Consider the following 24,703-nt stretch of genomic DNA (forward strand, 5'->3'; position numbering starts at 1 on the left):
GTATGCTGTAATGTGATATGATAGGATATAAATCTCACTGAATTCCAATCGGCAGCGATGTAGGGGCATAGACTCCCTCCCATCTGCCAGCGCGTGCTCCACTGTGCATGATGCACGCGTGCACCAGGAGGCTGCAGGTGACACGGCGCTGGGTTACGTCAATGACTTACCTCCACAGCAAATGATAGCAGCCACAAAAAGGGAGATGTCGCTGTCATCTAGCTCCAGTGCATTGAACTTCATCGCAAAATCAAACTTTGGTTCCATGATATCACAGAACGGTTTCCTTAGGCTCTTTAGGAACTCACGAGTTATAAAGCCATTTCCATAGGCTACCAGCATCCCGTCTTTATTCATCACAGAAGACAGCATCGCAAATATGGCCTCATACACTCCATATTTCAGTAGAGTGACCTGATCATTCAAGTCCAAGTTTGCGAAGCCAGGGATGGACTTGGCGAACTCCGTGACCTCCGTGACGGTCTCCACAGATGTGCACTGGCAGCAGTGGAAGATGCGCACCTCTGCCTCCTTGTTCTGGATGCCATTGGCCACCAGCTTGGCCACCAGAGTCTTCTCGGCCATGCACAACGTCTCCATGTCATGTATGACAAAGGGCTGCAAAGAAAGACATGGAAGTGAGCCAGGTAACTGCTGATAGGCTGTCCTCTTAATTATCGGTGAGCTGATCAGCAGCCACTGTCTGCAGATCACCTGCAGAGAAGCAAAATGTGAACAAAACGCAGTCTCTGTCCTGAAGTAACCTTAGAATTGGCTGGGGACACAAAGACATTCGGAGAGAACTAACGGCATAAATCAGTAAGACAGTAATCATCGTTGCCTCACACCTAGTGGGGATTTCATCGCCGTGAAAGTGAAGTCCCGATTTCAGCAATATAGCTAAGAAGAGAGTATTCGCAAAGCACTTTTAATATTTTATAATATTCTCTGAACTCCTAAATACTACTGCGATGGGCCTAATTATAGTAATTTTAAAATTTTATCACCAAAGTACAGGTGACACACAGTGTCATGTGAGTTTCAGGTGCCCAACATACCGATTTAGCAGGTCTACACATCACGCAGTGCCCACTGTGACGGAGTGGAGTCACCAGACAACGTAACTACGACGCCGCTGACAACAGTTCCCATGCTGTCCTTTTCATTCCCAGGGCTTATTTATTTTATAACTAAAAAAAAATCTGTGCTTTCACCTCTTTCGCTCATCCCGCAAGAATTCTCAATTTTACCATTTTATGAACTTTGGAGGTAACCATCGTTATCTGACATTGACTGCCACGTGACTAGGTTTGGGGAGTAAACATACAGAACTCAGAAAGTTGGCATTTGCGTAGCAATCAGCAAACAAGCATTGTTAAGCCCTTGCTCTTTGGGGATAAACTGGGAAAAACCTGAAGCACCCTCGTTTCCCTGTGTGTAAGACTAAAATCTTCATTTTGGTGCTCTATGTTCTGGAAGAAGCACCGAACCGCAGTGCTGGCAACTTCCATGTTGCCTTACCATTTGCTTCTAAGCCCACGGGTCCTGCCATTTTCTAAGGATCCAGTTGGAGGAAAGAAGAGACTGTTGGCCGTATTATTTGAAGCCAGCATGCCCGGAAGGGATTATATATCTGGTGGGGCACAGGAGAACGGACATAAATGTTTTGTGCTGTTGGCCAAAACACACACCGGATCTGTGTGCAGAGCAGAAGAAATGCCAGGCTCTGAGGGATCTCTCTGACTTATAATGTGTTCTACCGATCAGTAACGAGGCAGGCCAAAGTATTATTTTCCATTTCTACCAGGATACTTTTTTTTTTTTTAAGATTTTATTTATTTATTCATTTTTAAAAAATATTTTATTTATTTATTCCTGAGAGACAGAGAGAGAGAGAGAGAGAGAGGCAGAGACACAGGCAGAGGGAGAAGCAGGCTCCCTGCAAGGAGTCAGATGTGGGACTCGAATGTGGGAACCACTCGAATCTGGGATCGCACCCTGAGTCAAAGGCAGACACCCAACCGCTGAGCCACCCAGGTGTCCCTCTACCAGGATACTTAAATGTGGAATGCATAAGCAGCTCGTTATTTTAAGCCTCACTCTGCCAATGGACAAAATACATCACCGACCCTGTATGTGGCCCCGTGGCATGATGTGGTCCCTATTTCTGGGCCCCCAAGAGCATCTGGAAGAACCACAGCCCAAAACCACCTGCAGGGCACCTGGAGGGCGTACTTATCTCAGAAGCAAGGCAGATGTGTTGGCACATGGCAAGGGGTTGTCTCTGAAATGTTTAAACAAAATCAGAATCTGCAATACAGGGTTGGACAAAACAATAATTTGATTCTACATCTGAAGAAAGGGGATACTCTAAAAATTACCCACGAACGAGTGAAAACATTTTGAATACAAAAGCCTGAGTCCTGAATATCTCAAGTGTGACTGAGGAACACTAAAGTTGTCTCCCTCCAAAGACCGGAAGAAGCAGGCCACGTTACCGTTGTTTGGGGGCAGTTCTGCTTCACGGGAAGTAGCTCAGAGCAAAGGCATGAACATTCTAGGGTGGACGGGAGGGATGCTCTTGAAGGATACATAGCAGTAACCCTTTGATTCCAGTAAACACGCTAGTAGGCCACCTTGGCTATACCACTGGCTTTGTAAAAAAGTACATAAAAGCATTAAAAACAAAGGTTGTGTGGCCCAGAGACATCTGGGAAATGCTGAGTTCTGTGAAGTTAGGGCCTCCGAAAGCCTCGACCGCAGTACGGATGCACCGCGAAGCTTCAGGAACAGGCCAGGCCAGGCAGCGGTGCCCCAAGTGTGTGATCACAGAGGACTTGCATCCTTCACTAGAGTATCTTGCGGGACTGGCCACAGAATTTGCAGGATTCAGGGCAAAATGAAAACATGGGGCCTGTCATTCAAAAATGATGAAGAGGGATCCCTGGGTGGCGCAGCGGTTTGGCGCCTGCCTTTGGCCCGGGGCGCGATCCTGGAGACCCGGGATCGAATCCCACGTCGGGCTCCCGGTGCATGGAGCCTGCTTCTCCCTCTGCCTGTGTCTCTGCCTCTCTCTCTCTATCTCTCTGTGACTATCATAAAATAAATAAAAATTAAAAATATATTTAAAAAAAAATGATGAAGAATTTCAAGAGAGTGACAGCGGGGCGTTAAATGCCAATGCGAGGCCCAGGCCTCGTGAAACTGGACACACACCCGTGAAACCTGCCCAGGACTAGTTTTATGTGAAACATACTCTCGTAAATGGGGATGCGACTGGTACAAATACTTTGTTTTACTTTTATAAAATTATCACTTGGATTTTAAGAAGGCAGGGCCTCATTAACAGACAAAATTAGAAACCATCTGAATTCAAAACCAGTGCTAACATTAAGAAACCAACGTTTATGGAAGCTCAAGAGAAAATGCATATACTAACACACTTGATAAACACTGTTGATAAGACTATTTTTAAGAATCCATGCTGCTTATATTTAACTATGGAACGCGCCTTTTATACTTAAGTTTGGAAATGAATGTATCTGACATCACAGGTGGTCATTGTAGATAAATAAAGCATGTTGTCACGAGTTTAAACAGCACGAGGGAGAAAGCTACCCAGCCTCCCCCCCAAATCATGCCCCACCGAGACCAGAAGGTTCTCCTAACTGACAACTATTACTGCACTCACGCCTGACGCTGCTCTGTATGTGTTAATGACAATACTGACAAGAACTCATCTTCACATACATCTAAATAGTATTTTCCACATAAAGTCAGGCAGCACCATCTTTCAGGAAAAATTTAATTGTGATTTATTGGTAGAATTGCTTTGGATGAAACCATTTAATAAGCTTCTGGTTAGGTTTTACTACATGTTTCTAGAAACAGTATAAAATATTAAGTATATTTTTCAATCTTAAGGCAACTGAAGTCATGGGTATACTATTTCAACAGAACACAGTGGGCAAAACCCCCCCACAGGGTGAATCATTTCAGGATGGTGCCCAGAAGGCCCCTTGTCCTGAAGATTTCAAAATGCTGAGAGTAATGTGGGAAGCCTTCTTTTTTTTTTTTTTTCTGGCGGGGGGGAAACCTTCTCAAAACAAGTGTTAGAGTCTATTCTCAGCCACATGCCAAAAATTCATCCTCTTGCTTCATTCATTCTTCTCAGACAAGACACTGACTCTGTTACTGGGTTTCTGCAACGGACTCGTGGTTTTGTCTAAAATTCACTTATCTTCTCAGAGGACACAGATTTTCCATAACTGAAGACACTCAAAGACTCTGAAGATTATTCCTGACAATTCCGAGCTCTCTGTTTATCTCTGAGACAAACATACGCTGTTCCCTTCATTTGAATGAAGTTGTGACATGTTTGTGACATTACAAAGTAGCAGTAGTACTACTATACGACTGTCCCACAAATAGCGCTAAATAATTGGTTTTTTTTTTAATCTGAACACCCTCCCCTGGGTTCCAGAGGCGCAACGAGCTTCTAAAGCCAGAAGCGAGCTGGAGCAGGGGCGGCGTGCGGTGCACCTGCACGGGGCTGCGGCCTGGGCCCTTGGCTGCAAACCTCACACAAGAGGTGCAGACTTCAGTGCTCCTCACCATCTCACTGCCTGTGGCCTCCTGGAATGTCTTCCTGTGACATTCTTTTTTTTTTTTTAATTTTTATTTATTTATGATAGTCACACACACACACACAGAGAGAGAGAGAGGCAGAGACACAGGCAGAGGGAGAAGCAGGCTCCATGCACCGGGAGCCCGACGTGGGATTCGATCCCGGGTCTCCAGGATCGCGCCCTGGGCCAAAGGCAGGCGCCAAACCGCTGCACCACCCAGGGATCCCTTCCTGTGACATTCTTAACACCTCACATGTCAACACACCAGCTTTCTAAGACACTGTTGAAAAGCGTGACTTTTGGAAGCCAAGTTCAGATGGGACTGGTGAGCCTGTCCTCTGTGTGTCAGCTCAGCTTCCACCCCTGCCGTCCTTGAGTCAAGGGCCAACCAGAGACCTGACGAGCAATATCTAGGTGACTAGGGGCCTGATAGGCTCTGCCCAGGTGACTTGGGACCCTGGCCGTCTCCTGGCCTCTGGTTCTGAAATCTCAAGTGCTCAAACCAGCCCATGACCAGACAGAAACATTCACTGTCCCTCCCATCACTCCCTGTCCTCAGCTAAAACCCACCTTTTCCCCCAAAATAATGGAATCTACGTGCTTCCAGCAGCTTCATTCCTCCTCCAACACAGTTTCCCCACCACCATCCCATAGCATCCCTCTCCTGGCTCACCGAGCCTCCTAACCAGTTCTAGGCGAGCTGCAGGTCTTGTGTTACATGATCTAGAGGCCATGGAAAATAGGAAAGCAGAGGCTGTGTCCTGCACTGGGAGCTTCAGGCTCCCCAGAAGTCCCCCATTGGGTTGGGTGGGGAGACGGGGGAGGGACATGACCCCCTCTCATCATGCAGAGACCTGGGGAGGTGGTCGCAGGCGTAGAGAGCACAATCATGGGATCACAGGCCACACCTGCTGCCTTTCAGACTGGCCTGCAGTCTCTGGTTCGGAGGTAGAGGGCAGGAGCAGGCACTTGTCCCCTAGCAGTACTCGCTGATTTCTGTCCTCCTGTGCCCCTCCATCGCCCTGTGTACGGTGAAGCCCAAGCCTTGATTTTGAGTCTCTTATTTATTTCCTTACGACCAAAATACAGGGATACCTGGGTGGCTCAGGGGTTGAGCATCTGCCTTCAGCTCAGGGCATGACCCCGGGGTCCTGGGATCGAGTCCCACATCAGGCTCCCTGCATGGAGCCTGCTTCTCCCTCTGCCTGTGTCTCTGCCTCTCTCTCTCTATCTATGTCTCATGAATGAATAAATAAAATCTTAAAAAAAAAGACCAAAATACAGATTCCTCCCTAAGAGGAATTGCTCAGATGGTATCAGCTGGGGCCAAGGGCAATGGGGGTCCTTCTAAGAGCATGTGGATCTCAGTGGGGTATGCAGAAGGATACTCCATGGGAACGAAATTAATATTAAGTGTGTTTGGTTAAGAGTAAAGTCGACTTTTAAGGTCCCTTTAAATTCTAAAAACCCAAGACAGAAAGAGAAGATCTCAAAGAGATTGGAATTTTGGGTTACTATAATATGGGGCTCTCCTAATCATTTCCAGGAGAGAAATTCAAAGTTAAAAGGTTACTTTGCTTTCACCCGTGTGATCCAGAAAGGTCTAATTTATAAAAGCCCCTGGGGCCTCCCAGCATGGGTGTGGCTTTACCAATTTAATAGAGTTTGCTTTAGCCCTTCTGTAATGTCTCAGCCTATTTAATTGGAGAATTTTACTGAAGAATTAAAGACTCAGTAAAAGAGAGGTTTGGTTTGTTCATGAAAGTAAGTAGCTTGTGAAATACTTCATTTTCCTGTGACTAAAATTCCAGCTTGTAATTCCCAATCAGGCTTGGTTTAAGCTACTCATTAGTACGAATTAAACCTGTTTCGCCATGCTTGTAGGAAAAAGGCAAAATATCTTCATTAGCCAACCTTGGGCCGGCTCCTCTTTGAAGCAGCTCTGAGATTAGTTCTGCACCGGACACAGAGACTGTGCTGACCGCGGGGTGGGGAACCGGTCACGGGTTGTGGGGCCAGGTGGCAGGGTGCAGGACTGGGGGCGAGTGGCAGGGCAGGGGGCTGAGTGTTCTGCAGAAAAGGCCCAGAACTGTCCAGAGATGACAATAAAGTCTCTGTAAACAAACAGCCCTTTCTAAACCCAGAGATGTCCTTGCCTTTTCACTGAAGACATAGGAGTGAGGGGTGAGCGGTCGCGGGGCAGTGGGGGTCAGAGAAGAGGGAGGAGATTTAGGGCAAGGATGCTAGAACACGTGCTGAATAGAAGAAAATGCTTTCATTTTCTGGCATGAAAATAGAGACTTAAGAAAATATAGGGGATCCTTGGGTGGCTCAGTGGTTTGGTGCCTGCCTTTGGCCCGGGGCGCGATCCTGGGGTCCTGGGATCGAGTTCTGTGTCGGGCTCCCTGTATGGAGCCTGCTTCTCCCTCTGCCTGTGTCTCTGCCTCTCTCTCTCTATGTCTATCGTAAATAAATCTTTAAAAAAAGAAAAAGAAAAAATAGAGGTTTTTAAAAAATGTACCTAAGAAAGATCCCTAAGCTATTAACCAGATTTTTTTTTTCTTTTTTGTGCATTAATTACAGAGTCATCATAGTGACCTGGCTGCTAGGAGCTCTGAGGCGGAGCGAACCCAGAGGATGGGGTTGCTGAGAAGCTGCGGCTTCTGGACTGCTGCTTGCATCCACTGCCCAGGGCACAGACACCGCTGCCTCCTCAGCCCTCCCCAAGGCTCCAGCTACCCTGCAGCCCAGGAGCCACCTCTGGCCAGATGAGAAGCAGCAGCGAGGACACCTACTGGGTTGTTGCTGGCCTTCCCTGCGAGGATGACCCGGGCTTTGACTTTGTTCATGTTGAAGTTCTTGAGGTAGGCCTCGTAAATTCTCTTGGCCAGGGACTTGAGATCTGCTGTCTCTGCGTCTTCTGGGTCCTGTTCACAGGTGAGAATTTCCGCTTTCAGTTTTGCTTTTTCTGATCGTGGCATTCTTCCAAAGCGGATGGCTGGGGACACGGGAGAGAACGGGAGCAGAGGTGAGGTCTCGCGTGCGGCAGTGACGGGCCCCAGTGGAGTGCATGCCCCGGGAATCAACCATGGACGAAAAGCCACCCCTCAGTACTAGCCAATGTTCTGCTCTGGGGAGAGGAAAAAAAACCCAACCCTCCTTCAATCCTGGGGTTTTTCCAAAGGCCAAAAGGAAAGGCAACACCGTCACTCATTTGGGCAACAGGATTGGCTGGAGGTCATTTATGTCCAAAACTGACCCTTAGTTCAGGGAGATGGGAGTGACCCCTAGGGCGAGTTCAGGTGACACCTTTCTTTTTTGTCCAGATGATAGACATGCACCTGCTAGGAACTAGTCATTTTAGACTTGCCTTTGCATCGCCATTGGCATGTTCTAAAATGACAGGACAGGTTCAGAATAATGACATCTGCAATGGGGGATGGTGTTTACAAAACATGTGCTCCGTGCAGATGCTGTGACCAATCTGGCCACCCAGGGGTTTGCAATGGGTCCAAAAGCCTTCAATGGAAGTCTTACCGTGTGGAGGGTCTCAGAGGAGTTCCAGGAGCTCTGCTGCATCTCGGCTGTGTGACTTTTCCCTTCTTAGGCTATTCTGGTCGCAAAATGATCTGGGCCCTAAGTGGTGTTGCCGAGCATTCACTCAGAATGCAGTCGGCGGCGACCAGACACGGGAGGTAAGCTGAGGCATGGGGCTGGGGAACACGCTAGACAACCTTACCTACCATTATGGGACATCCCGACCGAAAGGCACTTGTGGAAACGACAATATTGGCACTTATTCCGATTCTTTTTCTGAATTTTGCAGCTGCGGTCACATTTGTCATAGGCCAGCTTCAGCCGGATGGTTCGCCGGAAGAAACCCTGTGGGATGGATGCACGGTTGAGGGGGGGCCACGAATGCCAGGGAGTCAATGTCGTGGCTCTACTCACGTTTCCTATCGCTCACGTATTATACTTTGCAAGAGGCCCGAAATTAGTAAAATCGTTCTAAGTGGTCTGCCTTAATTGGGACAAACTGAAAAATTTACATTTCATGACATGTAAAATGAAGAACTAACAGAATGAGGCAAATTTCGAAGTAGTTTCAAGGCGTCCTCGTCTGGCTTGGGAAGACACAATTATAGTCTCCCAGAGTCACCAAGTCCCGTTCCGACTCGTATAAGTGTCACCTTCCCCCTCCTACGCACGTCCAGGTTTCTAGGCATTTTTTGTAAGAGAATATGAACTCCCTAAAAAGGCAAAAATGATAATATACTGTACTAAAAGGAGGCCAACCATTTGTAAATAATGTTCTCACTTTACCAAAGCATCTTAAACTCTTCCCAGTAAGAAGCTTCGGTGTTTCGTCTGTGTAAACACCAAAACGTAACAAAAGGAACTCGGGCCCGCCAGCTAGGACACGCCACTTTGCAAGTAGCTTTTTTTTTTTTTTTTTTTTTAACAGGTTCGTGGTCAGAGGCTTGTGAAGCCCCCTGCGTTTGCTTTGGTTCCTTTTCCCCTTTGCTTCCCACTCATTCCCACACATTTTGGGTGGCACAGGTCCGACAGGCCTGCAGGAGGAAGACGGCAATTTCTTGGGGTGGCGGGGGACAGGAGGGGAGATTGAAGCCTCCCGAGCTGGAGGTCCAGGTCTGGACAGTGGGACGGCCAGAGAAGGCACAGGGTCATGAGGGGGCGGAAGAGAGGGTTCTAACGTTAGCAGGCAGAGCCGGCCCCGCCAGCGTGGCCCTTCCCCCCGCGGTCCAGGCCTCCAGGACCAGCCCAGGCTCAGGTGCAGCATCAGCGTGTCCAGGACGCACGTCGTGTTTGCACCAGGAAAGGCCATGGCATCTTCCAGAAGTCAATCAGCTGTCTCAGCGCACACACGGGAAGGGGATTCCTGAATTTCACCAAACACTGAGAGTCGTAGATCCCCCACATGTCAAGTACAGGAAGTACTAAAGCTGAGCGTACAGAAAATTCTAGAAGTGTGATGAAGGGTCCTGATATCCCTGATTGCCACGAGAATTGCTGCCCACCTCACCCGAGAGGAATGAAAGGAAGTGGGCTCCCAGACCCCAGATTCAAATAAAGGGCTTGTCTCTCTGTCCTGGGGCCTCTGTTCCTAAAAATGCACTTCTCCGGGTTATTTAGTGGGCAGGCCCAGCAATCTGCCACGGCCCCTCGGGAGGGAGAAATGAACCCCCAACTGAGGCCAGTCTCTTATCTATGACATCTGGCGGGTCTCGTGGGTCACGAGGAAAATCCGTGTTTGACATGAAAGGAAGCACGCGTGGCCCGTGGGGCAGGGCCCGGCCGCTTGGCCAGCGTACCTTGCAGCCTTCGCACGCGTGGACTCCGTAATGGTAGCCCGAGGCTCTGTCCCCGCAGATTCTGCATTCAATGTTCAAGGCTACGCTGGAAGGTTCCTCGGCACCACCGGGAGCCGCCGGGTGCGTGACCGACGAGGGGCTGGGAGCTGGTGAGAGCGTGTCTGAGGACAGAGGACAGAAACCGATGAGCACTGCAAGCGTGGTCAGGGACGTCCACACCAGGTTTGCGAGGCCATGACTGCACGTGGGGTAGTCAGTGAGGAGGCACCTGCTAGTGGGCAGAGCTCCCATCCGGGCCTGGGCTCCCCCCCCTTCTGGACCTGCACCCCATCGGTCTCCCCACCCCCCACTGGGCGTGGCCTACACGCAGTTTGTTACTTTGCTTCCCTCCAGCTCTTTGCAATTGTCAACTTGGCAGATGACACCAGAACACGGGATTAAAGAATCCATGTGGGCGACACCGAAAGCAAAAATCCGTGAAAGATTAAAAAAAAAAAAGTTGGACTTCCTTAAAATTAAAAACTCCTTTGTGCTCTGCAAAGGACACTGGCAAGAGGATGAAAAACAAAGACAAGCCACAGACAGGGAGAAAATATTCGCAAAGCACACAGCTAATAGAAGATTTGTATCCAAAATACCCAGAGAAGTCTTAAAACTCAACAATAAAACAAACAACTCAATTAAAAAGTGGGCAGAGGATTCGAACAGATACTTCACTGAAGAATGGTAACAAATTAGCATGTGAGAAGATGCTCCCATCACTGGTGGCCAGGAAATTGTAAATTAAAATGAGGCATCATCATGCAGCTGTGAGACTGGCTAAAAAAAAACAGGGTGCCTGGGGGGCTCAGGCGGTTAAGGGTCTGCCTTCGGCCCAGGTCATGATCCTGGGGTCCAGGGATTGAGTCCCGTGTCAGGCTCCCTGCTCAGCGGATAGCCTGCTTCTCCCTCTCCCTCTGCCACTCCTCATGCTTGTGCACTCTCTCTTGCTCACTCAAGTAAATAAATAAATCTTTTAAAAATTTAAATTAATTGAATTAAATTAAATTAAACAACCAACCAACCAACTAACAATACCCCATGCTGGCAAGGATAAGCAGTAACAGGTGGCTGGTGGGAATGCAGAATGGTGCAGCCACGTTAGAAGACAGTGTGGCAAAACAGTCACACTGTTTTGGAATATAAGGAACACTATAAGGAATTATAGCCCTAAGTATGTACCCACGGGATCTGAAAACTAAGTTCACACAAAAACCTACACGTGAATGTCTATATCAGCTTTAGTGCTAATCTCCCCAAATCAGAAGCAACCAAGATACCTTTCGATAGGTGAAAGGATAAAAAAATCAAAAAGCCAGTCTGAGAAGGTTATAAACTATATGATCTAAATATCTGGTGTTTTGGGAAAGCTGAATTATAGGTTTGGTACAAAGGTAAGTTGCTGCAGGAGCCTGGGAGGCAGGCTGAGCAGGTGCAACAGAGGTTTTTGGAGATGAAACAATACATATGAAACATCACAGTGAAGACAACACTATGCATTTGTCAAAACCCACAGAGCTTTACAGCCCAGAGCGAGCCTTAACGTGCGCAAATACACAAAAATCATTTGGGAGGTGTGGAGAAGACCTGATCTAAGGAAACTTGGAAACGAGTGGCTGGCATCTATGGGACCAAAGGCAAAGGAGCTGCATGTAAGCACAGGGTGTCAGCTGTCGAAGTGGCCCTGACAGGGGCACAGGTTATCCACCCTGATGCTACCAAATGTAGACTGGAGACAATGAACTGAAGGAAAAGTGGCATGGGAGCCAGGCCTCTCACTGCTGGAGTGTGAGCCTGCAGATCCGCTAGGAGAGGCGAGGATGACCCACGTGGTGGTGGGTTAGAGCTGCAGGCATCAGCCCAGTAAACAGAGATACAAATCACTATGTACAGAAATATTTATAGACCTGTGTGTATACAAGGGTCAGCACACACACGTATCTCTTTGTTGCATCAGCTAGGAAAGCCTAAAAGAAAAGATACTCCAGCAGCAACCTGAAATGACAAGGGAACAAGCAGCCAGAACTCTGATAAGGCTGGATAGAGTTCTATGAGCACCACTCCCAGTGAAAGTCTCAGAATTTATAGGCCACCAGGTAAAGTACTCAAAAGTGTCTTGCCCCAGCATTGGAGCAAATGTACCTGTAGAATCAACACTGTTACAGTTCCATCTAACGTAAGACCTGAAAGGTCAACCATTTCCCAAGTAACTTAACTGCATTCCAGAACAAAACTCAGAAGCATTTACAGGAATACAAAAATAGCCATCAGGAACAAAGTGCACAACGTATGGCATTCAATAAAAAAATGTACAGGGCATCTGGGTGGCTCAGTCGGTTACGTGTCTGACTATTGATTTTGGCTCAGGTCACAATTTCAAGGACAGGTTCTATCCTGGGTGAGGAGTCTGCTTGAGATTCTCTCTCTCCTTCTCCCTCTCTGTCCCTCCCTCCCTACCCCTGCTCATGTGTGCATGCTCGCTCTCTCTAAAATATATATATATGAAACATGCAAAGAAGCAGAAAAACATGACTCATGATGAGGAGAAAAATCAGTGCAAAACTGACTCAGAACTAACACAGATGAAAAAAAAAAAAGAACTAACACAGATGGGGATCCCTGGGTGGCGCAGTGGTTTGGCGCCTGCCTTTGGCCCAGGGCACGATCCTGGAGACCCTGGATCGAATCCCATGTTGGGCTCCCGGTGCATGGAGCCTGCTTCTCCCTCTGCCTATGTCTCTGCCTCTCTCTCTCTCTCTCTCTCTCTCTGTCTCTCTCTCTGTGACTATCATAAATAAATAAAAATTAAAAAAAAAAAAGAACTAACACAGATGATAGACAGTTATGACTGTATCCTAGGTGTTTAAGGAGCTGGATGAAAGGCAGGATGTGGTAGGTAGAGACCAGGTAGGAAAGAACCACATCATACTTCTAGTGAGTAAGACTATACTAAATGGTGTGAGAAATACCCTGGATGGGATCAGGGCCAGCTGAGACACTGCAGAAGAAGGGGTTAGTAAACCTGAAGACATAGCAAAAAATAAAATATCCAAAATGAAACACTGAGAAAAATAAGATTTAGAAAAAGAAAGAGCTTCATACATGAAATCTATGAACTATTTAAGGAAGAGAGAGTATCAGCTCCACAGAAATACTTACAGAAAACTGAAGAAGAGGGGGTACTTCCTAACTCATTCCACAAGGCCAGCATTTAATGATACCGAAACCAGATAAAGATTTTACAAGAAAACTAGAACCAATATCCGTCATGAACACAGAGGCAATTCTTTTTTTTTTGACATTGGAAACAGTCTGCATAATAATATCATATCATAATATCATAATATCATAATAACGTTGTACGGTGACAGATGGTGACTGCATATTGTGGTGAGCGCTGTGTAATGCACAGGATTGTAAACTCGCTGTGTTGTATATCTGAAACTAATACACTGTGTGTCAATCATACCTCAATAAAAACATTTTTAAAAAAGAAGATATTTGGTGGGGGCATCTGGGTGGCCAGGCAGTTAAGCATCTGTCTTCAGCTCAGGTCATGATCTTGGGGTCATGGGCTAGAGTCCCGTTTTGGGCTTCCTGCTCAGGGTGGAGGAGGTCTGCTTCTCCTTCTGTCTCTTCCCCTGCTCATGCTCTCTCTCAAATAAATAAAATCTTTAAATAAATTTTTAAAACATTAAAAAGAAGATGCCTGGCAAAAGAGCCTCAGCATCATTAGGCCTCAGATAAATGCCAACGAAAGCTACCACCGTGACAGGCCATTACATACCTATTAGGACGGCTAAAACCCAGAAGACTGACCATATCTAATGTTGATAGAGGGTGTGCATGAGTTGGAACTCCCACGCACGCTGGTGGGAACATAATCTACCTTGTGTCCCAGCCATTCAGTCCTGGGAATTTACCAGAAAGAAGTGAAAACACATGGTCACACAGAGACTTGTATGCGAATGTTCCCAGCAGCATTATTTCTGACACTCAATACCTGGAAGCAATTCAAATGTTCATCAACAGGTGCATGAATAAATAAACCGTGGTGGAGCCATGGATACAATGGATAAAAAACCTAAACGACCGATATGCGCTTCGATGCAGATGAAATCTCAATATAATTTTGCAGAGTGAAAGAAACCAGACTGAAAAGAATACCTACTGCATTATTCTTTTTACATAAAATTCTAGGAAAAAGGCACCTGGGTGGTTCAGTGGTTGAGCATCTGCCTTTGGCTCAGGTCATGATTCTGGGGTCTTGGGATCGAGTCCCGCATCAGGCTCCCCACAGGGAGCCTGCTTCTCCCTCTGCCTGTGTCTCTGCCTCTCTCTCTCTGTGTCTCTCATGAATAAATAAAATCTTAATGAATAAATAAAATCTTAATTTTTTTTTTTTAAATTCTGGGAGATACAAACAGATCCATAATAATAGAAAGATTGGTGTTGCTCAGGGGAGGGAGGGAGACCCAGGGGTGGGGAAGAGGGTTTATAAAAAGGTATATGTAAATTTGGAGGTGATGGGTTATTTTTTAAAAAAGATTCTATTGGGATGCCTGGGTGACTCAGGCATCTGCCTTCGGCTCAGGGCGTGATCCCAGAGTCTCAGGATCGAGTCCCACGTCGGGCTTCCTGCGTGGAGCCTGCTTCTCCCTCTGTCTATGTCTCTGCTTCTCTCTCTCTGTGTCTCTCATGAATAAATAAATAGAATCTTTAAAAAAATATTCTATTTATTTATTGGAAAGGGAAAGAGAGAATAAGCGGGGGAGCGGCAGGCAGAGGGAGGGGGGAAGCAGGCTCCCTGCTGAGCAGAGAACTCGGCGCTGGACTTGGTCCCAGGACCAGAGAGCATGACCTGAGCTGAAGGCAGACATTTCACCGACTGAGCCACCCAGGTGCCCCTGGAGGTGATGGGTTTTGTCACTATTTTCACTGTGGTGATGGCTTCACACTCAAAATGTGTGTGTGTGTGTGTGTGTGTGTGTGTGTGTACGCATCAAGTTGTACACTTGAACTACGAGCGGGTTTTTGTGCGCCAGTCAAGTCGCTTGGAAGAATGGGTGGTGGGGGTGGATCAGCCGCGCCAGCAGCCTCACCCATCTGTTCCCCTGGGTGTCAAGTTTAAAGTGAACACATTTCAAAAAAATAATAAAATAAAATAAAGTGAACACATTTCATTGACGGCCCTTCCACGGAAGCGATTTACATAATGCAGAAATATCCCCCGAGGGTTGGAAAATCTCATTTACAAATAAGGGGTAATCTTCGCTCTCAAATTAGCTAGTGACACCAGCCCTGGAGAATCTGGAAGGGAAACGAAGCAAGGTTTTAAGAAGCAAGAGATGATTCCAAATGACCAAAATGACCAGCAACAACGGTAAGAAGTTAGAAGGACTGCAAAGGCTGAGCGTACACCCGGGCCCCAAAGGCCAGGGCCCAGAGTTTGGGGGGTGCCCCTAGTGCGTTTTGCTGTGAGCCCTTCTGGTAAGTTCCCCCACTTTGGTTTTTGCCACAAAGTTCCCTGGAATTCCCTGAAGACCAGTGTGGAAACCTCTCCCCCCAAACCCTTGCCCTCTCTTTATTTAGAAGCAAAGTGTGTATCAGGCCCTGAACTGGGGTCCAGTGTAGGTTTTGATGAAGCCTATGGGCCTCGGGGCTACTTGACGTGCCCCTTCTGAGTCTCAGCTGTGTCAGAGCTTTCAGATGGCTTGGGAATACATGTTGGGTTATAGTTCTTGGCAATGACCGAAAAGACACTAGTTCTAGAATGGCGACCTTAAAACAAATTGGGGGAAGGTAATTTCAGACCCCTCCTGTTTGAAGGTGAGGATTTGGGAGAGAGGAAGTCCAGGCTGTAGACTCTGCCTTCCGGAGAAGGTGGGAGGGCATCTGAACACTTCCTGTCCATGGCGAGAACTTTCCAGAGGCTTTACCACTGCACCCACCCTGCTCATGCAAGTTCTTTGTTTGAGAAGGACCCTGAGAGTGTGTGTGACCTGGAGGAAAGTGTATCCTTGAATTCTTTCATTATAAAATGGACTATACGGGATGCCTGGGTGGCTCAGTGGTTGAGCGTCTGCCTTGGGCTCAGTGCATGATCCCAGGGTCCTGGGATCGAGTCCTGCATCAGGCTCCCCGCAGGGAGCCTGCTTCTCCCTTTGCCTGTGTCTCTGCCTTTCTTCTCATGAATAAAGAAAATCTTTAAAAAAAATAAAATAAAATGGACTCTATGTTTTCCAAAGAAGGGGGAAAACTGCCTTCTTTAGAAAAAGAAACAAAAAAAAATAAAGAAAAAGAAACAAATGACAGGATGAGCACTGGGTGTTATACCATATGTGGGCAAATCGAACTCCAATAAAAAAATATACAAAAAAAAGCGAGAGAAACAAATAGACACAGATAAATATTCTCAAATCCAGAAGAAATAACATTTCTGAGAGTCAATATAAACACAAATAGTATCCAAAAACAACTAACCAGCATGCCGTGTGTCTGTAACGTGGGGAATAAAAGACCCATTGGAAGGAGATGAGAGCTGGGTTTTGATTCTGGGTTTTCTCCTACTCTGGGTTTGTCCTCTCCAGCATGTCCCCATGTCCTGAGGTCTGTCTTCCCTACTCTTTCCTCAAATAAATAGAACGATGAACTCAAACATTGCTCTTGGGACTCAGGGAGAGGAGGTGCACGCGGTGACTAACACGGTGCCTGGCAGCCTGGGCTGTCACTGACCCGACACCAGCACAGGTGGGCCTCAGGGCGACCTCCAGATGCTCTGCAAGGTGGTCCCACACCACAGCACACTTCGTTGTTTCTGGAAGCTCCTATCACCCTGGATGCTGGCTTCTTTCCCTCGAAGCTCCTTCCCTCCCTAACATGGCATGAGAAAGACTTGAACCATTTATGAAGGTCTGTTGGGGTCGCTACAAAGGCTGCTTGGTCAGGTATGCCACAGAGTCCATTAATGTGTCACCTCCTCTGGGTCTCACATGGATCGTGCAATCCTTGATTTACTAGGTTGAGGACACTGCTGCCAAAAAGGATGTTCGTACGGAGAACGTGGCTTTAGAGCCCGCTGGGGGGCATGGGGTCAAGTCTTGGGACGGTCTCTTTCTAGCTGTGTGACCGGGCCATATTACCTAATACCTGTGAGTTTATTTCCACTTGTAAAACGACAACAGTCTTCTCACTGAGTTTTTACAAGGATTAGGTGAGGTTTTGCACAAGATGCTTTTTCCTTCTGCCAGGAACGCTCCTTCCTGCTGCTTGTAGTTTTCTTTGAAGTGTTTCAAACATACAGGGAAAATATGCAGTATAACACCCACGCCCAGGTTTGCAAATGGTAATGTTTTGTCACACTGTTTCCTGCCTTTTGTCTAAAGCGCAACCCACGGGAGTGAACATCTCTGCGGGACTCTTTCCCCGGTGCCACCAGGTGACCGGCATCGTAAAGCTGGCATGAGCTTTGCCAGGTGTGCGTGTCCACATCCACCGACCACATTTGGTGCTGTTGGGTGTTGGAGACGTTACATGAATGGAATTATATTGAATACATCCTTAAGCTTGTTTATTTTCATTCAGTGTTGTTTTTGCAGATTCATGTTGTTACAGGTGGAGCTGATTCACTCTTTTAAGTTACTCTAAAGCATTCTGCTGCAGGAAGCTTTCACGATTTATCTGCTCCCCTTGTGTCCTAACCATCCCCACCACGCGTGTTACTGCGATGTCCACGGCGCCACACACATCGCTGCCCTGCATCCACCACCCCAAATACGGCTGCCATGCATGCATCTCCTTTTAAGCCATGTCGGTCCCCAGTGGCCCTGCTGGGTTTGGGTGGGTGCACCTTGCACTCCTCTCTCTACAGAGGTTTTATCAGTGTACACCGCTTCCAGCAGAGCATGAACCTTCCCTGCCCACTGTCACTAACGTAAGTGCCCGGTCCTGAAAATCGTCTTCCTGGAGCAGGAAAAAATGAGAAGATGGTTGGTGGAAATGGGCTCCAGGTGAAGGACCTGACACACGGGAGAGCCACGGAGGGCAAAGAACGCAGAGGCCTTTCACTGACGTGGAGAACACCCTCCCTGGGGTCCCCAGAGAGTCCTGATATTCCGTGCTCAGAGTTGAAAACCATACGCCCTCTTCACTACCAAGCACAAGCTGCCAATCCAGACCCAGCACCTTCAGTCCCGACCCGAGACCCACTCCCACCACGAAGCCTGTGAGTCAGGCCCACCCCAGATGGGCAGTCGAGGGCACAGTTCACACCACATTCTCCTGGGCTGGATTCAACGTTGCCTGGAATGAAGTGTTCCATGATTTCTTCTCAGAGATGGTGAGGCTACCTGAGTGGACCCCATGTTTTATTTCTTTGTATTTGCCCTGGTGATGCTTGCTGCAGTTCTCTCTTTTTTTTTTTTTTTAAGATTTTACTTATTTATTTTAGAGAGAGAGTGAGCACGGGGAAGGAGCAGAGGGAGAGGGAGAGAAACTCAAGCAGACTCCCTGGTGAATGCAGAGCTCAGCATGGGGCTCTATCCCAGGACCCTGAGATCATGACCTGAGCCGAAACCAAGAGCTGGATGCTCAACCGGCTGAGCCACCCTGGAGCCCCTTCACTGCAATTCTTGATGCAGTGTAGAAAATAGGGAGATAATTCATATATACTTCCAGATAAAAAATAAAAAATCATCCTTTTTATTATAACAGAAGTCTCTGCTTTAAAGAAATAGAAACTCAGAATTTTTAAAATGGAGCTGACTGCCTTAACTAAATTTCAAGCGTCATTCACGTATAGTTTTTAAAAGTGGGCATACATAGGGCAGCCTGGGTGGCTCAGTGGTTTAGCACCACCTTTGGCCCAGGGCAGGATCCTGGAGACACGTCGGGCTCCCTGCAGGGAGCCTGCTTCTCCCTCTGCCTGTGTCTCTGCCTCTCTCCTTCTCTCTCTCTCTCTGTGTGTGTGTGCCTCTCATGAATAAATAAAATAAAATCTTAAAAAACAAAAAGTTTAAAAAATAAAGAAATAAAAGCAGGCATACTGTGAGACACAATGTTTCCGGAGACGCCTCCAGGCCCAGTGGACTGGATGTTGTGCTTTATCATGTCTAAAGAGTTCACTGCACAAAGGTGTGGCTTATTTGCCAGCTAAAGAGAACAATTTTCTCTGCAGGAAAAACAACAACAACAACAAAAACATTTCTAAATAAGGTTTTTTAGGATCCAGCACACTCACCTGTGATAACAGATCCATCTGATCCCGGGCCACTTCCTAAATACTGGTATTCTGTAAAACTAAAACTTCCAGAACTATCCTCACCAATGGACTGAGAAATCTCTTGGATGTTTCCCATTTCTTGTAGAAATTCTTCAGATAATGGGCTTTCCAGGTCATCAGCCTCAAGGGGGGAGAGGGGGCAAATCGGGCTTTCTGTGTCTACCATCTTGACCGGATGGTTCTGGAAATGTAGCTGAGCCCCAACCTGGGAGGAGAGAGAAGTGACCAGTAAGACATAGAAGAACACTGGTTTTCCTTCAGTGAGGACATCACTTACTGACGACGACATGCCGAGTTCATAATCTAAGAAGGAACACGGTTGACCACCTTATCTCAGTGTGCCTCTCAATAAGAGCACTCAGAACATGAAAATCTGGGAACGCCTTGGTGGCTCAGTGGTTGAGCGTCTGCCTTCGGCCCAGGGCGTGATCCCGGTGTCCCAGGATCAAGGCCCACATCGGGCTCCCTGCAAGGAGCCTGCTTCTCTTTCTGCCTGTGTCTCTGCCTCTCTCTCTGTGTCTCTCATGAATAAATAAAAAAAAATCTTTAAAAAACCCAAGAAAATGAAAATCTTTAAACACAAAATGCTTAAGGAGGCAAAGCCGATCTTGCTAGAATCATTTACCTGCTCACAAGTGCACACTGCACGCTCAGCCCAGCCCACTGTATCTGAGCTGGATAGAAACGGCAGTGGACACAGAGTCCTTGCCTTCCTAGGACATCTGTTTTGGCGGGGCCACAATTAGCAAATAAACAAATGCACGTGTGGAATGAGTGTCCCGTGGCAATCCGACAGCACAGTAAGAGAGGATGCAGAACGGACACAGCCTTAGTGAGGGACACTGCCTTGCCCATTTGGGGACAGCAGAACCTGAGAGGGTGAGCTGCGCTGAGGTCTCAGGGGAGAATGTTCCAGCCAATAAAAGCAAGCACAGAAGCCCCATGATGGAAGCCTTCTAGGAACAAGCAGGCCAGGGTGGCTCAATTGAGGGGCATGGGGAGAGCAGGAGGGACAAGCCGTCAGCACACACCCTGGTATAGTATCATGTTTTCCTTGTACCCATGGGGTAACTCGTGTAAGTCAGACTGAGCGAGCAAATAAACAGTACTCTCCGGGTGGGTACTGTTAGGAGCTGAACTGTATCTCTCCAGAATTTGTATTGGAATTGGAATCCCAACCCCAGGACCTCAGAATGTGGCGATATTTGGAGAGAGGGTCTTGAAGAGGCACTTAAGTTAAAATGAGGCCTTTAGAGCAGGCCCTGATCCATCTGATGGGTGCCCTTATAGAGGGAGGAAATTGGGACACACAAAAAGAGACACCAGATGTGTGTGTGTGTGTGTGTGTGTGTGTGCAGGTGGACAGGTGCATGCCAGGTCCACCTGCCTGAACTTCCCTCCCATCTCTGTCCTCCTGGGCTCTCGCTCTGGGCCCACCCCTGGGCCCGGCAGCCATGCATCATTCAGTGACATTTAGTTTATAGAGCTGCTTTCCCATATGAATGGCCACAGTGAAGTCCACGGCCCCTGGCACCCAGAGGACCCAGGGAGGTGTATTGCTGCCAACAGCCAGGGATCACGAAGGCGCTACCACCACATCGTGACCACCAGATGCCAGGCTCTCCCAGCCGAGTGAGAAAACTATTCCAAAGCAAATCCACGGAACGTGCTCTTATAAAACATTTTCACATTTCGGCCCTACTTACAGTAAACATCTTTAAGTGCAAAGATGAAGGGATGTTTTGACTTCCTTTAGAAATGAAAAATGGGGACAATTCACACATTTTTGTGAAAGTCACATCTCATGCTTAGAATTCAGACAATAAATTATGCTTGACAGTAACACACAGGAGAAATAAAAGTGAATCATTAGCCTTTCATAAGATTTAAAAGGCTTTCTATCTAATCTATATATAATCAGGCTATGAATCTGTGTGTTTTTTCTATTCTGCATTATATCTTTCAAAATTATTTTTATTTTTTAGATTTTATTTAAATTCAATTTGCCAACATATAGTATAACAGCCAGTGGTCATCCCCTCATTCTGCATTATATCGGAAGGAAGATTTCTTCAAATGGCAAGCAAGACAGTGGGGTAAATATTACTTAAAAATATTTTTTCACCATGAACAAAAGGTTAAAAACTGCAGTCACTAATGTAAAATAGTAACCATAAAGTTCAGCCTAGTAAGTATCAGATAGCTGGACAGACACTGTGCTGTCAGTCTCTGGTCCCAGCCCCTCATCAGATTCCCAGCGCTACATGGGAAAATGCATGTGGGCAGCTGCCTTTTTTTTTTCTTTTCTGCAAATACGTATTTTTTCTTTTTAATTCATGAGAAATACAGAGAGAGAGCCAGAGACACAGGCAGAGGGGGGAGCCTGATGTGGGACTTGATCCCAGGACCCCGGATCACACCCTGAGCTGAAGACAGACGCTCAACCACTGAGCCACCCAGGCGTCCAAACACCTTTATCTTTAAAGGTGCAAGAAGAGGGGGCGCCTGGGTGGCTCAGTTGGTTGAGTGTTTGACTCTTGGTCTCAGCTCAGATCATGATCTCAGGGTCCTGAGACTGAGCCCCGAGTCGGGCTCTGCGCTCAACGAGGAGTCTGCTTCAGATCCTCTCTCGGCCCCTCTCTCTTGTGCTTGCTCTAAAATACATAATGAGTCTTCAACTGCTGAGCCACCCAGCCGTCCCTTTTCTGCAAATATTCTATCTTCCAAGCAGGAGCGTCAAAGCTGGAAGAATTGATCTTCGACTATAAAAAGATGTCAAGTTCCTTGTCATTACATTCAGGGAGCTCAAATGCTCTTATCATTTTACTTTTCAGTTGCTTTTAAAGCATAGCTGAGATTTATTTAGGGAAATGTTGGTCTTACTGTCTATGGAGAGCTAACAAGATAAAATCCCTCTGCGGAGTGAGGCAACACTGTCCTGAACTCTGGCCAGAGGACTGGTGCTTGCACAGATCGCTGAATACACTGGCCCTGTCTCGCTTCCGGCCAAGGGCAGATAAGGCCCGGCTCCCTTTGAAGGCGTCCCCAGGTAGGCAGCTGGGGCTGCCCGGGCACACCTGCCCTGTGGCTCTGGGCGTGCTCTGGCTCCCGGCCTCCCCCTCCTGCGGCCATGGCTTCTGCTCAAGCAGCAGAAATAACACAGCAAGTCTGGCTCTAAAGTCCACATAGCACAGCCACTGCCCAGTTCCTCGAGGAGAGCAAACCAGGCGCCAGGGGCTGTGTCCTCCGCCCCAGGTGCTCTGGAGGGACAGACGGGCGCAACAAATGACCTCGTTCCTCAGCAGCTCCCAGTCTGGCTGAGGAGGCGAGATGAAATGGCCACAGGAAAGGCAGAGAACGGCAGCAGGACTCCAGAGGGCCTCCCGTTCCCTAGATCAGAGAGGCTCCGACGGAGGCCGAGAGCCAGCTCCCAGGGAGGTGCATGTGCCGTGTAATCCTTCTCGAACCTGAGGCCTGCGGGGGCCCTAAACACATCTTTGCTTTCCCGTCCAATGTCACTGCTGGAGCTGCAACTTGTTATTTCAGAAACTCGAGTGTAAGCTGATGAAATTCATTTACCAGTCACAATATTCCTGTGAGCAGAGTGTGCAAAAACTATAGGACATAAAAGAAGGAAGGAGGGAAGGAAGGAAGGAAGGAAGGAAGGAAGGAAGGAAGGAAGGAAGGAAGGAAGGAGAGAGACCATCACCATTCTGTGTCACGGAGGGCAGGTGAAGCACGGGAGGATCTGACATTAACTCACGAGCTTTACCGCACACATGGTGTTCTCCAAACCCCCAACCCTTCCATGGCATCACTTTTTAAAAGATCAGGATGAAATGAGGTGCTGAGGGCACCACGAGCTCTTACTCTGGGAAGCCGAGCGGGGCTCAGCCCACTGGCCTCTGGGTTCCCGTGGCACCTCGGCCCTATTCTGACTCCGCTCTGATCAGAGGCCCGGAGAACTTTCCGCGCCTGCCTGGGGGGCAGAGGATGCATTTAGCTAATCTCCGTATCCGTGCTTCTGGCACGGTCCTAACGGTGCGGGCGGCGGCCCGTGTGGACTCCTGAGGCTCCGTGAAGACCGCACAGCACATGCCCCTGCCAGCGACCCCACAGGGACTGGGTGAGAGGGCTGGGGGCCCCCCGCTATGCCGTCAACCACCCCCAGCGTGGGCTGCTCTGGATCTAGAACAGAAGTCAGAGTGGTTCTGCGTTGGGAAAGGATCAGATATTTGCACAGTGAAGTATGATCGCCTGAGGGGCTTAAAAACAACGCGCACTAGGGGAAAAAGAAATCTAAGCCTCGTAGTGAACAACAGAAGTTCCAAGTCGGCAGGAAAGAGCATGTGTTGGTCAGGCGTGGGGGAGCGGGTCAGGGATTGGGGGAGCGGGTCAGGGGTGGGGGGAGCGGGTCAGGGGTAGGGGGAGCAGATCAGGGATTGGGGTGAGTGGGTCAGGGATTGGGGGGAGTGGGTCAGGGGTGGGGGAGCGGGTCAGGGATTGGGGGGAGTAGGTCAGGGGTGGGGGAGCGGGTCAGGGATTGGGGGGAGTGGGTCAGGGGTGGGGGAGCGGGTCAGGGATTGGGGGGAGTGGGTCAGGGGGGGGGGAGCGGGTCAGGGATTGGGGGGAGTAGGTCAGGGGTGGGGGGGCGGGTCAGGGATTGGGGGGAGTGGGTCAGGGGTGGGGAGGAGTGGGTCAGGGGTGGGGGAGCAGGTCAGGGATTGGGGAGAGTGGGTCGGGGTGGGGGAGTTGGTCAGGGATTGGGGGGAGTAGGTCAGGGGTGGGGAGAGTGGGTCAGTGATTGGGGGGAGTGGGTCAGGGGTGGGGGGAGCGGGGCTGCCACCGTGGGCTCCTTTACACCGAGGGAGAGGCCTGGGTACGGACTGTGGGGTAAAGGCCTGAATGGATGATAATCAGTTTGACTCTGTACCTTAGAAGCGACAGAGAACATGGGGGAATGTCCTGTGCAAACATAAAGTCGGCACTTTGAAGAAAAGGCAAAGAACTTTCTCGTTTCATCAAATGATTGCGATCAGAGACCATGGAGGAAGCACCTCCTCGTTGGCTCCCGGGGCTGTTACTGCGTCTGACTCACCCCTGCGCCCCGTTTCTTGAACCTGCGAGGCCTTCCGTAAATATTTTCAGAAATTAAACATTAAATAACAGCTTGATACTGTCCCAACCGTCAAAATATTTTTATATGCTATGGGATTGGATACTCAAGAGAAAGAACCGATGGAGCTGGGCTTGAATTTTCCCCACTCGGGACTTGTATTGGACACAAAGGGATTCAAATACAAACACTGGACTTTTACTGCTACAACTTGTCTTCTGTGATCGATCCTGATTTATTACACTGTAAAACTCCCTTGAAGTACACTTGATGTGCCTACTAATGCCGCCTTATAGAAACCTGTTTA

At 48.2% G+C, this 24,703-nt stretch overlaps 1 protein-coding gene across 8 annotated transcripts in view; it reads right to left on the reverse strand.

Annotated features, from left to right (window-relative positions):
* Positions 1 to 24,703, reverse strand: part of PPARA (peroxisome proliferator activated receptor alpha) — a 71,206-nt gene that overhangs the window by 9,022 nt on the left and 37,481 nt on the right. For all 8 annotated transcript variants that reach the window (XM_041757111.1, XM_041757112.1, XM_041757108.1 and 5 more), the window contains 5 exons: positions 19,239 to 19,485; positions 9,962 to 10,122; positions 8,372 to 8,510; positions 7,424 to 7,626; positions 171 to 618 (listed from right to left, as the gene is read on the reverse strand). In XM_041757111.1, the coding sequence (XP_041613045.1) occupies positions 171 to 618; positions 7,424 to 7,626; positions 8,372 to 8,510; positions 9,962 to 10,122; positions 19,239 to 19,446 (1,159 nt within the window). In that variant the 5' untranslated portion in view covers positions 19,447 to 19,485. The remainder of the gene's footprint in view (positions 1 to 170; positions 619 to 7,423; positions 7,627 to 8,371; positions 8,511 to 9,961; positions 10,123 to 19,238; positions 19,486 to 24,703) is intronic.

Source organism: Vulpes lagopus, chromosome 5 (genome assembly GCF_018345385.1).
Source record: "Vulpes lagopus strain Blue_001 chromosome 5, ASM1834538v1, whole genome shotgun sequence".
Taxonomy (NCBI): domain Eukaryota; kingdom Metazoa; phylum Chordata; class Mammalia; order Carnivora; family Canidae; genus Vulpes; species Vulpes lagopus.